Raw genomic sequence first — 16,647 nt, 5'->3', positions numbered from 1 at the left:
AAATGCCGCAGTGCTGAAATAATAGTGCTCCCCAGCAGCCAGTGTCCCAGTTATTTCCTTAGGTTTCTTTCTCTTTTATCTAAAATGTTAGGTGAGTAGGAACATAATTTTTGGGCTAGTAAAAAGGGCAGAGTGACATTTTTCTCAAAGGCAGTTTTATATATATATATAGTCAATATAGATTAAATAGCCACATTCAACAGAAAAAATGCTCAAATTGTCCTTCTTTCAATAGCAAATGGCTCAGATGCATATTTATCTATCTAAGCACGCAAGTGCTTATTTATCTATCTTTAGTATGGTAACATTTCAGGCACAGGATTCTACATCTTTCCTGTTACCCAATGTCATGTGTAAGGGAAAAAATATATTACTAATAGATTTAGTTTAAGGAACCACCAAAGAAAAACTATACCCCCAGAAAGAATACTCAACCAACAGATAGTTTATGTTATATTAAGTGACCTAGTAAAGAATCATACCAAACTGGAATATATATATATATCAGTGAATATTGCCCTTTTACTAATTTTTACCTTGAGCCACCATTCTGCGATGGGCTGTGTGCTCCCTCAGAGATCACCTGACAGGCCTGGACTGGCAATCTGGGCATTCTGGCAAATGCCAGAGGGGCTGCTATAAGATGCCATAGTTGCTGTTTATTGGGCTGTTGGGGGCTGTTTGGCTTGTTTACTTGAAATGCCAGGGTCTATTTTGAATCCCAGTCCAGACCTGCCACATGCCAGAAGTAATGCAGTTCTAACTGTAACAGGAAGAAATGTGAGAGTAAAAGACATAACCATGTCTATTTATTGGCTGATGTATGTGTGCCCTTGGTTTGTTTGTGTGCACTGTGAATCGTATGATACCAGGGGTGGCCCTTAGTGCTAAAAATGGCAGCTGTCTATTTAGGATTATCCAGTGGCACATACTACTAAAAAGGTATATTTTTTAGCTGAAGCAGGGTTATATCTGAGCTCTATATAGAGAGATCTACATAGTTTAGGGGTAGTGATGGGCGAAAAGTTTCGCCAGGCATGGATTCGCGGCGAATTTCCGCGTTTCGCCATTGGCGGATTGTTTCGCGAAACGGATGAAAAATTTTGCCGCGGAAAAATTCGCCGCACGTCCAAAAATTGACGCCGGCGTCAAAAAATAATAGCCCCGGGGGCGACGAAACAATAGCGCGCGACAAAATAATAGCCGCGGGCGACGAAACAAGAGCCGCGCGACGAAACAAGAGCCGCGCGCGACGAAACAATAGCCGCGGGCGACGAAACAAGAGCCGCGCGACGAAACAAGAGCTGCGGGCGATGAAACAAAAGCCGCGCGACGAAACAAGAGCCGCGCGACGAAACAATAGCCGCGGGCGACGAAACAAGAGCCGCGCGACGAAACAAGAGCCGCGGGAGACGAAACAAGAGCCGCGCGACGAAACAAGAGCCGCGGGCGACGAAATAATAGCCGCGCGACAAAACAATAGCCGCGGGAGACGAAACAATAGCCGCGCGACAAAATAATAGCCGCGGGCGACGATTTTTTTTGTCGCACGACATTTTCGCCGTTTCGCGGATCTTTTCAAAGATTCGCGAATTTTTCGGCGAAGCGAAACGGAACAGATTCGCTCATCACTATTTAGGGGTATGGTATTCCTTTAACCAATTGAGCACCACAGTTCTTGGACAGAATCCTATTTATGCCACTCTCTTTCAGCACCCTGGACAGTTACAGCTTTGCAAGCTGCCTTGCAGGCTGTGAAAGAGAAGAAAAAATCTTATATAGGTATGGGACCCATTATCCAAAATGCTCAGGACCTGGGGTTTTCCAGATAAGGGGTCTTTTGGTAATTCGGATCTCCTATCTTAAGTCAGCTAATAAAATAATTTAAACAGTAATTAAACCCAGTAGGATTGTTTTGCCTCCAATAAGGATTAATTATCTCTTAGTTGGGATCAAGTACAAGGTACTGTTTTATTATTACAGAGAAAAAGGAACCCATTTTTAAAAATGTGAATTATTTGATTAAAATGAAGTCTATGGGAGATGTCCTTTCTGTAATTCAAAACTTTCTGGATAATGGGTTTCCAGATAAGGGGTCCCATACCTGTAACAGTGGTGTAACTAACACTCATTTGCCCTGTTTATAAGTCATTCCCATCACCAAAACCTTGGTAGGAAAATCTATGTTGCACAAGTATTGCACACACTTTCAAATCCCATATCATTTGGGGCCCTTTTTAATTTTGCATTACCTCTGCAAGTTTCTAATTTACAAAAAATAGATTATTCCAAACAAGACAAATTTTATCTTGGGTGACCTTTTTACAGTGACAGAAGGGCTGCAGATTATATGACCATGTTTTCGTCCCACTAATGACCAATACCACTACTGCCCAATAACAATACAAACTGTGATTTCCCATCACCCCAAAATTTAAGGATGCGTTTTCATTTGTTTTTTAAAACTCTAAAATGTACAAATTTGAATTTTGATAAATAAGTCTTTTAGGCGCCGATTCGTTTATTGCATGCTTTTTTGTGTTAAAAGTCTTGTTGGGTGGAAATACAGGTATATACATGGTTCATGGGTTTCTTACCATGGAAGCTCTGTAGGTGGTCTACGCTTTAAGTAACATGACTGAAGTGGTTTTCAGCCTTGCAGCACTAATCAGGTTATATTTCCAGTGCTCTGCCTACCAGCAATAAGAAAGTTAAATGATTTTACATTACTTTCTAACCCCTGCAGCTAATAGGATTCTAAGCTGTAAAAAAGTAATAAGACCATACCTAGCATTGACATTTTCCAGTCATTAATTTTTCTCTTTCTCTGTGTGACCTCTGTGATTCTTATTACTGGCATACAAGAAGTGGTGACAGAGGATTAGTGGGAAGAAAAGGGGATTTCTGACCTGATATTCTGCCCTCTGTTAACACAAAAGAATTAGCTAGCTAGTAATTTTACAAATAATGTGAATTTGCTCCTTGGTTGGAATTCATGGATATTACTTATAATTCATGTTTACCAACCTCTAAATTCACATGCCTTCAACAGAACTAGATAATTATATCTGAGATTAAATTGAACTGCAACGTCTATTATTATTAGATTAATTCACTGATGTCCACCTTCTGGTTCTTCAGGTACAGGCATATAATAGGTTCTGCACATTGCTTAATTCCAATTATAAACAATTACATTTATACAGATAAATCAGGCAGAAAAACAACAAACTTAGCAACTTTAAGACGGCACATGGAAATAGCATAGTATGTTTAAAAGCACCAAATTCTGCCCTTTGTCCTAGTAATAAAATGTGTAATTAAAGTGCTCGGTGCATATGAATGCTACTAATGAGCAAGAGCAAATCTATCCTATTCTCCTCTGCTAAAAAATTTGGGAAATAGCAAAAATTCACAAAACACATTAAACTGAATGTGCATATTTTTCAGCGACTTCTGTCGTACCACCTCACAACTTCTTTGTAACCATTGGAGTGTATGAGTGTTTTCCACAATGACACCTGGTGAAAAAATTTGCTCATCACTAATGCTAATTTCCTCCACCAGCCACACAGTGAGCAGGCCTGTTCTTGTGCCAAAGTGTCTGTGGGTTACGTTGGCTGAGGGTTGCCTGACGGGCTGGAATGCCATATCACTCACACCTGCACACTGCTGGGTTATTCACACATGCGTGGATTTAACGCTGTCACTTTTGAAAGTTTGATGATGCAAAACTTACTGGCAAGATTCCCTTCTAGAAACATCCCAGGCTGGGGGTTCATAGGGGATTACCCTCATAATAAGGAAGTGTGACAATAATCACATGAAACGTGTAGTGTTGTGGAGGAATATGTTTAAATACATTGTTTTACACTATATGCAATTATTTCTCCTTTATGATGAGTATGAAGTGGCGATTGGCTATGGAACTTTCTGATATAGATTACTTGTTTTGCCTGATAGTTGGTAAGATCACTTATTGAACCATGATTGTATAGAAGGTAGCATTGATTAGCATGAACCTCAAATTGGTCTGGTGAGTTGGCATACTTATTGTGTTTCATGCAGAGGCATCTTTCATTCATATGCCTTGAGTGCTCCATTAGGGTTTAAGACATGTTTTAAACATATTTCCTGTCCAGTTTTAGATCACACAGACACAATGGTGGAATTTAGTGGGTTTTGAAAATACTACACTAATTTGTTTTATTTTTATGCGCTTTCTTGTAGTTGCTATATTTCCATTGGGCCCAAGAAATAAAAGGGGGCACGTTGTTTGCAAAACTCAGTGTTTTAGTGTGGTAGAAACAAAACAACGTGTTTAGAAGAAGGGAGGTTCCGTTTAAATATTCGGAAAGGATTTTTTACTGTGAGAGCTGTGAAGTTGTGGAAATCCCTCCCCGAATCAGTTGTACTGGCTGATACATTATATAGCTTTAAGAAGGGGCTGGATGGATTCTTAGCAAGTGAGGGAATACAGGGTTATGGGAGATAGCTCTTAGTACAAGTTGATCCAGGGACTGGTCCGATTGCCATCTTGGAGTCAGGAAGGAATTTTTTCCCCTCTGCGGCAAATTAGAGAGGCTTCAGATGGGGTTTTTTGCCTTCCTCTGGATCAACTAGTAGTTAGGCAGGTTATATATAGGCATTATGGTTGAACGTGATGGACGTATGTCTTTTTTCAACCCAACTTACTATGTTACTATGTATTGTGACTGCCTTGTAGTTTATTTATTGAAATTAATAAGTGGTTGATATTTACAAAGCACAAAATTTTTTCAAAAACTCAAATGTAAAACTTGGCATCTAAAAGTCTGCGAGTTCATGTAGAAGTCCATAAGAGTTCAAGCAAAATTTAGAAGACAATGGTTCTGGTGTGTGCACTTTAGCTGTTGTTGAACTAGCAGCATCTTGAATAAATAAAGTTGTGTTCTTGCTACTATCAGACATTTCCTTTTTAGTTCTATTCTTTTCAATGGTCCTATTTTCCATAAAATATTCCTTTAGTGTGAAAGGGTTACTACTATCAGCTTTCACAGTAAATGAAATATTATATAATGTGGGTTCACTGAAAAAAATAGGATTTACAGGAGATAAATAACTTAGCATTTGAAAAAAAATTACGGATTTAATGGCATCTCATTTTACAATGGATTTCATGTCTCTATGAGAAATTTCAGGGCTTATTCGTTTAATATTCTGAAACTGACCTGTAGTCCCTTACTTATTATAGTATGCTGAAAGTATAATAGATCATTGATTTTAACGCGAGGCACCATTTAATATGCAGGATGAAATTCCCAGCTGTGAAGTAATTCAGTGAATATTTTCTCCAGTTGGTATTTTGTATCTCTCATGGAGTATCAGAGATGCTGTCGTCTATTTTTTTAAAATGCTAATTTAATCTAGAATGGACTGGAAAATGGTTCAAGTAAGATTATGTGCTGTCATGGAATCCTCTATACTTGCCTGTATGTTAAGTAATATTTCTATTTAATAGATTTATTATTTAACCAGCAGTTCCCATTTCAGCATGAAATAAGAGACTAGTTATTGTGCCCAAGCAGGCAAGTGTGCATGGCTACAGAATAGCACATAAGGGGTCATTTATGACTGCAACAATTTTGAGTGCAATCTCCATGTTTTTTCCCATAATAAGCTGTATTTTTCCCCAGAGTTCCCAAGTTTTTTACACACACCAGAGGGCGTTGCACCGGACGCAATTGCACAGTCACTTTGTGGCAAATCAGACACAATTGCACCAGAGTCTGGTTGACATTTCTGGAGTATAGCATGCAAGCGATTTGTGCCATCTGTTTTTTAAAGCTTCTCTTTTTAAAGCTTACATTTCATTTGTATACGCCTTTCCTTTTGTGTTTTCTTCCTTAAGTCACAGTAACATCTTTAATGCTTTAGTGATTGACAGACTGTGTTACTGTAGTCGACAAGAGATTGTTTCCAATGTGTCTTGATAGCATGATGCGCCTTCATTAATGCTGATTGGCTGTCTGTCTGGCTGGATCACTTGCTTGATTGAAATAGACTTCACACCATTAAGAAAGGGCAAATCTGTTTATGTTTGTACGACTTTGAGTGATTGATGACCACTGTGTAAGTATACTGAAAATGCAATTGTGGAAAATATTTATGAAATGCAGAGAGAACCATCGGGTGCATTTCCATTTATGCTTAAACTCAAATCCGCTGATCCACTGTTACAGCTATTTATATTATATTGTATTTTATGGTGCCACATACTCTTAAAGGTAGTTAATATATAGTAACAAACAGCACTGCACTCAACAGGTCTAGTAAAAAAAAACACAACACACACATACATGTTATATATAAACAGTACATACATGAGCAGATAGCAGCATTCCCAATAAACAAAACCAATATGATTGGGCATAGAATTGCACTCCTCAGTTCACATCTTGTGAATATTTATTTAAAGGACAAGGAAACACATTACAGCATGTTTTACATTTTTAATAAAGTACCCCCTGCTGTACAGAATCACTACATTTATATTGCCAAAAACTTCTCATTTAACCTGCAGTCGTATCTGAAAGACTGCTCTGACACATGCACCATGGTTTTTTTGTGACATTTTTGTTAAAATGGCTGCTATAAATCTACTGCGCATGTGCAGATGTTTTTCTGGCACGTCATCAGTTCTCAGGGTCACTGTGTCTTTGCTCCTTGATCCTGAGGGCCCCTACTGTGCATACTCCCCTTTCTTATAGGTGAAACTGCGCATACCCACGTCTTGGTTTTGGTGCGGGGAGAAGTGCATACTGGGTATTTTTTTTTGTATTTTACTTTGTATTTTTTCTCAACTATGGGGTTTTAGCAGCTAAACAGTTACAAAGAGAAGACAATTTACAGCTCTGCAGAGCACACTTCAGGTATGCCTGTCCTATGACTTAATATCTATGATAGATTTTCCTTGACCTTTAAAACGTAGCAGTCTCCCTTTTAACAATTAAGTTTTAGGACATAAGTTACTGATTCCAGACACCATAGTTTCTGCATATTTTCATTTATACTGAGGAAAGGGTAAGTCTGCTAAGAGACCAGGTGAATATAATAATTGTAGGAATACAAGGCCAAGGTCTATCTTTAACCTGACCAGGATACTTTCAGGTTCTTTCATTTTTGTTTCTACCATTTTCCCTATCCTCTAATAGCTGGTGAAGATGAGGAGGGTATTTGGATTACTTTTGTGATTTCCTGTCTTGGGAAGGCTCACTAAATACTGACTTAAGCACTACCTATTGTTATATATATAGGGCACACTCTCAGGGAAGTTTCAGCCCCATTTCTATTTTTCTGGCACAAAATGGCACCAGATTGATACTGCAGATACTACAGAAAAAAGCAGATAAACATGACCGGGATCCTACCAGGACCTTAGTCCTGCAAAAATGAGTGAAGAAGCAAGGTGGCATGGTGGTGTTCTCCATCTACTGAGCTTCTACTTGGTGATTCAGGGACCCCTACCCCCTGCCCAACATACTGGAACTCCCTTTTAGGGGTATTTTTCCCATCCCTGGGTTTTTCCTTGTGGCTGGCTACTGTGGTCTTCATGACATACAGTATATTAGGGGTTTCTGTGTTGTATGGGGCTTTTTAACTTATTTTGGTTTGGAAGGTGAAGTTCTAATAAAATCTAAATCAACACGCACTGTAAATTCATTGATTATATTTGGTTTTCTAAAATTCGTATTCAAAATATTATCCTTTCTTAATCCAGTTTACTTGGCATACTTATCTGTGTCATGACTGTTTATCTATACATAGAATTGAGGTGTTTTTAGATTTCATACCCTCACTCAATTTGTACCATGTTACCAGATGTCTCACTTTGTCCCTGTTAGGTTTACCTCTGCAGAATTCAGCTTTCTGGCTTATGTTTTCTGTGAGATGCCATTATATCACAGGGAATCTCTTTTCAGAAAGAACTGCTGCAGAGTCCTATGAAGCTTTCTTTGGGCAGGTGGAAGCACAACACATTATGTAATCACAAAATAAGTTTTTCAAAACAAGTTGAAAAAAGACAGACAAAAGCCTGACTAAAGTTCTACAAGGCGAGAAGCATTGAACTATGATTCTATTTATAAGATTAAATCAGGCATGTCAAACTCATTGCTATCCAGCTACGGTGAATTACAGTTCCAAGGACTCCCAGTATTATAGTTTACAACAGGCATAGGGGATAATTTAGGCATCCTGGATTTAAATCGTGGGTTGATGCTTAGAATTGGCATTATATACATTTAAATGCCAGTGTCAAGCTACAGGTTAGTTCTACCCTAAATGGTTAAATGCACACAGACTGCAAAAATGGAATATATTAAGTTCTCTCACCTATGTGAAATTCTCATAAATATTCTGGGTAACAGAGCTCACATGTTATCGTGATTGTGTAGGTGCCTTCAAAATGTGTTGTTTTAGGTATTTGGAACCTTGTTTTTTTTATTTGTGGCTAGTTATAAGTTTCCATATACAAGCAACTTTATAATATATTCTAGTTAACCAGATCACTGCAGATTAATATATTTTAATCAAATGGATTCATTCAGCAACATGGTAACTTATAATATTTTTTATAAATTACAGTAGGGGTGCATTATCCATCTTAAAGGAGAAGGAAAGGCTAATAAAGAGTTGTCTTAATAGTGCCCTTAAGTCTCCTCATATTTCACTTGTTCAGATGATCAGAAGCCAAACAGGAAGAAAAAACGCTGAGCTGTGTAAAGAAGATTCCCATAATGCATTACCTTTCTTTCTCCTTTAAAAGGTAACAGGGTTAATTTACTATGGGTAGTGGTACAATTACACAAATTCTCAGCCCTCATAGAGGCTACGTTGAACAATACTCCAGGGGGCGTATATATATTAACATTGGAGACAACCATTACCAGTGATTTTGCCCATAGCATTAAATCAGCAATTAGACTTTGTTGCTATGGGCGACATTACCGGTAGGGATGTAGCGAACCTAAAAAAAAAAGTTCGCGAACATGTTCGCGAACTTACGCCAAAACCCGCGAATATTCGCGAACTTTGCGAACCCCATAGACTTCAATGGGAAGGCGAACATTAAAAACTAGAAAAGCCATTTCTGGCCAGAAAACTGATTTTAAAGTTGTTTAAAGGGTGCCACGACCTGGACAGTGGCATGCAGAAGGGGGATCAAGGGCAAAAACTTCTCTGAAAAATACTTTGTTGGCACAGAGTTGAGCAAAAAACGCAAGCTATTCTAGCGAAAATACCCGGCTTTTTGCTATGTCGCGCTAAACACCATGAAAACGGGATTTGTGGAAAAACGCCATGTGTGACTTGTGCGGCGTATTGTACAATACTTTTGCGATGATAAAAACCGCGAAAACGCGGCGTGAACCCAAACTGCGAACATACGCTGAAAGTTCGCGAACATACGCGTTCGCGAACACCCGATGTTCGCGCGAATTTGTTCGCTGGCGAACAGTTCGCTACATCTCTAATTACCGTGAAGTTTGTTTCCAATGTTAATAGATACACTCCTAAGCATGCTTGCAGTACTCAAACGGATGTGCAAGGCAAAAAGCCCCGCACTCACAGGAGAAAACGATCCCTGTAGTTAATATCTTGGGCAGGATTCCCTTGTGCCTTGCTTTGCTAAGAGCAGGAAATGTGCTGCCCATCCTATATATAACACTGACAGATGGAGGCAATGCTGAGACAGGTAAATTCTGCTTTCTGACTATTTTTGGACTTTTCCTGCCCCCAATAAATGAGCCCTAATGTTATAACATAAGTTTAAATAAACATAAATAGAATTGATTGAAATGTAGATAATATTTGCCAAGTCCAATTACTGCTCAGTACAAAGGTCAGTAGGTGTCTTAGCATATCAGCCACTTTACTCTAAACTCTAAAGGTTCGGGGGAGGCAGAAAGGCAGACTATTAGTGTTTCAAAAATTCATGGTGCTACGTTGTTGTAAGAAATCTGATGCTTAAATCTGGTAGATTTGATGTAAATCATGTTTGATTGTTCCTGATATTTTTCTTCATACATCTGTGATACTTCTGTATTCGTCAATGCTCTCGAAAATGGAAGACTGCTGACTGGGTACGTTGAAAGCTCTTCTCGGAAGAAAGCTGGAACTTGGACCTGACTGGGAAAATTGGTCACAGCTTGATAAATCTAGGCCATGTTGTTGTCTCTTTGTTTGAAATGCTTTGCTGTTTTAAAGGAAAAGCAATAGCCTGTGTGCAAGCCATTAGCCCTGCAGACAAATGTGTCATGCCATGAGCCGCCATGAAGATGGTTTTATGACCTTTCAAGCTTTACTGAACCCTGTGTGCTTCAAGCACAATCTTAATCCCTTCTTACTCCCTAAACAACACTATCATTCTTTTCTGTCACATCTGTGGACACACAGAAAACAAGCACACATTTCAGCCCTGCCTGCTTAACATAAAAATATAAAAGTACATATAAAGACAATGTAATTATTAATGGAGATGGAAGATATTTCAATTAGAAAGTAGGAAGTTGTGCCTAAGTCAATAATCTTGGTTATTTATTTAACTGTATCCTCAGGGGCACATAACTGATACTTGATATTTGACAGTATGGTGTCTGCTCACTACAGGGCTTATTTATATATAAGGGCACAAAAACGTAGACCACCATTTTTTTACCCACAATGCAAATTTTTATCCCAGAATTACAGAACAGCCACCTTTGTGTCTTGCTATTGTCAATATGTATGTGATGCCTGTAGGCCCAAAAATTTTATGAGATTCATTAGGTCAGTTATATGTGTAGGCACCATCCACGAACGGGGCCCTGGATTCAAAATTTATGTCAAGGTAGATGTTCCTAGGCTACCATGCTCGTAAGTGGAGTTTAATCAGTGCCCACACAACCTCTAGGTGTGGAGAAAATAAAACATATATTGCACTTGTTATATCTTTTATTTTTTCTACACATCACGGGTTTGTATGTGTGTTCTACACTCTTACTATTCTTCTTTTTTTCCAAATCCTGGTGCGCTGATCCACCATCACTTTGTACTTGTTGTAGGGGAAAAGGTTCAGCTGAAGGCAGTTAAAATTTTGCTCATATACAAATATGTATTTTCCTCCAATTTGGAGGTCATGGTGCCTTAAATATTCCTCCAGTGTTTTACCACAGTGTTTTTACACAGACAACCTACTAATTTACTGTAACTTTCCATATTTTATGGATCTGAAGAATGCGATGTGCTGTTGGAGAAATCCCTTTCAGTGTTGCGAACACAGGTCATTGCCTTCACTTTTTTGGACCTTATGTTGTTTGAAATAATAATCGTAATAGTACCTAATACATCTGTCTGGAACAGAATAGTAATTATCCATAGGAGCATTTTATATGCTTGAAAGGCCAACAGATTAATAAAGCAGAGATACTATAGTCTATATGTGGAAATGAAAACAAGTTATAGTGCATAATTAGCAACTTTGAGCAAGCCTGCTGCATGTAAACTAGTAAGAAATCTGTCTTAATATAGCTTATGGCTGATATTGTGATATTATATATGTGATATTGTGTTGTGTTGCCTTTCAGGTTCTTTCATGATGGTGAATACTACTGGAAGATTTGCTGGACAAAGATCTGTGCTGTATTTACCTCAGCTGAAAGAAAACGACACGCACTGTATTGATTTCCACTATTTTGTATCAAGCAAAAGTGGGGCCCTTCCTGGCTCAATGAATATTTATGTCACAGTAAATAATGGCCCTATGGGGAACCCAGTCTGGAATATTTCAGGGAGTGCTACAGGCACCTGGAATCGGGCAGAACTGGCTATTAGCATCTTCTGGCCAAGGTTTTATCAGGTATGCCCATTATCTAATAATCTCATTTGTTATAAAGACATCACTAGGCTCTGTTTCTTTACCCTAATGAATAAACACATTTTCTAAATAAAACACAAAAGTTTTAAGCATATCTATAGCTGAAATGTTTCATCTTAAAGCAGATTGTATATCTTTTGTCCTATAACTTAATTTGAATTGAAGGTCAAATTACAAAATATTTTCTTTTTTTGTGTGTTTGTGCAACGATGGCAAAAGTAAAGGAAAAAAAAAAAGAAAAATTAAAGTGGATAAATAGGCTTTTAGCTTTTTTTCTGCCAAATCTCTTTGATCTTGCTGCACTGTTTACTGTCAGTAAATCAAAGCTGTCAATTCTGTGGCGTTGTGGCACGATGGTACTTCTATGCCAGCACCACTAGAAGGGTTAAACTTTCTGGTCTTTTTAAGGATTATAAATTAGAATGTATTTATTTTTCTCTTATTGTGTAGTTTTAATTATGAACACAGGCTATTGTAGAATGAATATGTTATGATATCTTATGATTAGCTATATATCTGATTGGTTCATGTGACCAATAACAGGTGAGTTAGATTGCCAATAAATACTCCTGAAGTTATCTAGTCATTTTAATATGGTAACTGATTCTGCCATAACTTAAATAAAACATTATTGGGTCCTGCACAATTCTGTTTTCTTAATGCATTCTGGGATAGAAGAATCTTTCAGGAATCTTTCAGTCCATGCTCCAATACTTTAGGCAAATTAATGTATTTGAGATGTATATACAGCATACTGCATTGTTATTAGATCAGAATTTATAAACATTGGAGGCCAGGGGCCTTGTTGTATTCTGCACCTCACGCTGGATAATAAATATGGCTTGAGGTGGAAGCGGGGGTCCCTAACATTATGCACCTCAATAGGCTATGGATAGGAAGCAGGTGAGGAAAGCCTGCCCTCATCCCTCATGAATACAACACTGCTGAATGCACACAGTGCATATTAATGGAGTGCACACAGGTCTTTGGGCTTTATTTTGTAGCACAGAAGCCTCCAGCTGTTCTGCAAAGCACATGACAGCTTGCTCCTGTTTTTTTGCACTTTGCACCCTTGCAGGGTTTAAATGAAGCTTCATATTTTTTGTAAGCTATATGAACTATCAATCAAGAGTGGCTCATAGAACGTATATGAATTACATTCCATTGTAATGCATGACATAAAATAGGTCCCACTGGTGAACTCTTGTTCATTTTGGCCTCTGTTCTGTTAAATATTTCACTGATACAGCAGTATGCCAAACAAATGCTTGCTATAGGATTTGTGTTTGTTGAGATAAGGTAAGTCAGTTATTGCTGTTCTGCTACAAGCAGCACATTTGGTTTTGGCAAATTTAAATGTTTACAACTAAAAATATCCTGTTGCGTAATACCGTCAAAATTGATGGTTTCTGGCTTCTTTTTTTCAAGTGACCATTTTTGTTTTTGCAACTCTAAATTCATAGGAAGTCTCACTAATATGCAGATAAAAGGGCACTGAGACTGTTACTGAGATGAACAATTAGGAGTTTTAATTGAATCTTGAATAAAACATTGCAGTTTATTTTCTTCCATGTGGAAATCAGCAAGAGGTGCCATGCAAACATAATAAACTGGAGGTGATGATCTGTTACCTTGCAGGCTTCAAGCCCAGAAATAATAGGCTTTCAACTAAATGAAATACATCTACACTTCACCTCACATTCTTACCATATTCTCCTTCTGGGCTAATGATTGCAGTCTGCCCTTTGCATGATAGGACATCCCCAGTAAAATGGCATCTATTTATTCCTTAGATGTAATGCAGTGTCCTCTAGCTTAGCATAATCTTTTTGCATGACCAATCATATAGTATAATAAAATCAAATTTTATGAGTCTCTATCTATATATAGTCAATTTCTAAATATGCAATAGTTGGCCTTTGTACCTGTTGGTGCCCTGCATCTCCTGCTTATCTGTTGTAGCATGATATCCTGCAACAACCCAGGTATTACAAATCAGCTATGGCTCTTTATTTCATTTCTATCATGCGTGATGCAAAATTGTGTATTATTTAATGTAACTAGATGCCAGCTTAAAAAGCAGTTCAATTATGGACTCACAGTTTGGGGCATCTCTCAAGCAGGTAGTAAATGAGCCATCCCAGAAAGATAGCTACGGCTAATGGGTATATTGTATCAAATATAACTGTATAGAAGAACTAAGACTCTAGTGATCACTTGTAAGTGCTATTTAATATTCATTAAACTGTAGTAAAATGAATGGCTTTGATCAACAAAGAATAACTATACAGGTGGTAGAATATACTTATGAAATTGGGCCAAGTCGGTGCAGTTTATGTGAGGCCATCTAATATAGATGAACAATGTGTTAATTAGATTCATTATTAATTGTTATTAAGCTGAAGACTCTGACATGGTCAGGAAAGACTGTATCAAATGATACTGGGATGATATGATTTTTGTACAGCCCATTGTATTTATGTTATACAGTACCTGTATGAAATCTTTGGGCTAAGAACTTATTTACTTATTTTCTGTGTAAGTAGAGGTTTAGATACACAGAAAATAAGTCTTATGTTAGTTTTACCAATGAAAAGAGGAAAAATGGGAAATTACAAGCCTTGCGCTACGTGTAGCTCAGGTGCATCACAATATTTGTGATCTGAAAACAATAGTAATTCATCATATTCCTCCTTCATGAAATGTTGGTGTTACAAAGTTAATGTTTCTGGATCAGCACTTTGCAAACAGTGACTCCAAAGTGATTAAATTTCTCCTTTTCGTTGTCTGTTTTATTGATAGGTGAATAGAGGGGTAGGATTATGGGTGAGGAGAGTATGTGGGTGGGTCAGCATGTATGAACGCCTTATAGATCTAGTTATATTGAAGGTACACACATATATATCCTACATAATAACATTCTTTAATACAATTTCAGAGAATTTTTAGTAATGTATGAACCATCTTTATAAATACAAGATATTTTTCTTTTTGATGTGTGCGCAGTGCATTTGACAATTAACTTTTGCATATTTATTTTTTATTCCTAATCTGCTCTTGTATTGAGCCATAGAATAGTTTTTTATATGAATAAAAGATAGTAATGATGCCATTTAATTCTGTGTTGACCTTTTTTTCTGAAACATTAATCACTGATAATGTTATCTAAAACAAATGTCCAACATGACACTGCTACCTGATGGGAAAAGGAGCATGCCCAGCCCAGTAGAAATGTTATATGTGTTATATTTAAATGAATATTATTGTCAGGTAGTTCTTTTTGAACCAGCAATTTCTTTGTGACACATTTAAATGCCAGGGCACACTTTTTTGGTTGCACCGCCATGTAATGTGGTTAATGGCAAATGTAAAAGATTGTTTTCTGTTTCTGACTAACATGGGTAGAAATTCCTTGCAAAGGAAGTGTTTCAGGCAAAATATATATTCATACACAGGTATTAGAATTATTATCTTGAATGCTTGGGACCTGAGGTTTTCAGGATAAGGGATCTTTCTGTAATTTGGATCATCATACTATGCCAGATAAAAATCATTTAAACATTAAAAAAACCCAATAGGTCTGTTTTGACACCAATATGGATTCATGCAACTTAGTTACCACCAAGTACTAGGTACTATTTTATTATTACAGAGAAAAAGGAAATCATTTTTAAAAATTTAAATTATTATTTGTTATAGTTTAGAGTTTTCTGAGGGTTTCCAGATAAGGGATACAATACAAAAGGTTCTCAGAAGGCCCTTAAAGAGATTTATAGAAGAAAATCTCTGATCAAGGCCCATTAATCAGGGACAGTTAAAAAATCACACATTAACTAGCTTTATGCAGCTGAACTGGAGAAAAATATATAATGGATATCCTCTCTGGTTATGTAACTATTACATTTTTGGCAACAACTGGTGTGAACCCCAAGCTAAATTAACTTTAAGGGTAAGAAGTCTGCAAAGAACTGTAATTATCCATCAGGCATCTTCTATTTACCCACACATCCACTTTTTGTTAAAAGTGCAAAACTCAGGTGCAAGGCAACATGTTTTCCCTGCTATGTTCGTCTCTGGGTGCAGGTTCTTGTGCTCCAGAATGGAACGAACACAAGGACTTGGGGGTGGTACATAGATTTCACCTCCTGCCATCCCACCAAGGGCCACGGATATATAAGAACCCTGTCCTTCCTGCTAACTGCCTTCCACTCTTGAACAAATAGCACTTGAACAATGTAGTCAGTTAAAGTATTTGTAGAAACTGTGCATAATAAAGAACAGAAAGGTTACCCCCATCTATAGGGGTTCATTTTTGCAGTGCTGAACTGTAGATTTCTTTTTGGATGTTACCTTTCATCACATATCATGACTGGGAATATATCTTCACTGTTACATCTTGCATTTGAAAGGTACATTTACTTTAATTCATTCAGTTTTATCTCTGCTATCAGCCGGGTTCACTGAGAGTTTGCAGTTGTTCAAGCTATCATTTCTCGACTTCCACTGCAAAATCTGGTAACGAATTACATTTTTTTATCTTTATCAAATTTTTAAATCCATATTTTACTTATAGTCATTTATAAATATATTGTAGTGTTCAGGGTGTTTTTTTTATTTGATGTTTAATATTGTTTTCATTTACCAGTATTGCTTTTGAGAGCTGACAGTATTAGATCAATCACTTGATTTTCCAAGAAATAAAATAAATGCAAAACTACATTCTGTGCAAATGCATTTAGATGTATTGCCTCAAA

The 16,647-nt window shown here is 37.4% G+C and overlaps 1 protein-coding gene across 1 annotated transcript in view; it reads left to right on the top strand.

Annotated features, from left to right (window-relative positions):
• ptprm (protein tyrosine phosphatase, receptor type M) overlaps window positions 1–16,647 on the top strand; it is a 431,502-nt gene that overhangs the window by 120,825 nt on the left and 294,030 nt on the right. The window contains exon 3 of the mRNA XM_031903767.1: window positions 11,604–11,875. Coding sequence (XP_031759627.1) covers window positions 11,604–11,875 — 272 coding nt within the window. The remainder of the gene's footprint in view (window positions 1–11,603; window positions 11,876–16,647) is intronic.

This window comes from Xenopus tropicalis, chromosome 6, assembly GCF_000004195.4.
Source record: "Xenopus tropicalis strain Nigerian chromosome 6, UCB_Xtro_10.0, whole genome shotgun sequence".
NCBI classification, from domain to species: Eukaryota; Metazoa; Chordata; class Amphibia; order Anura; family Pipidae; genus Xenopus; species Xenopus tropicalis.
The sequence above is the reverse complement of the archived record's forward strand: the minus strand, read 5'-3'. Positions and strand labels throughout refer to the sequence as shown.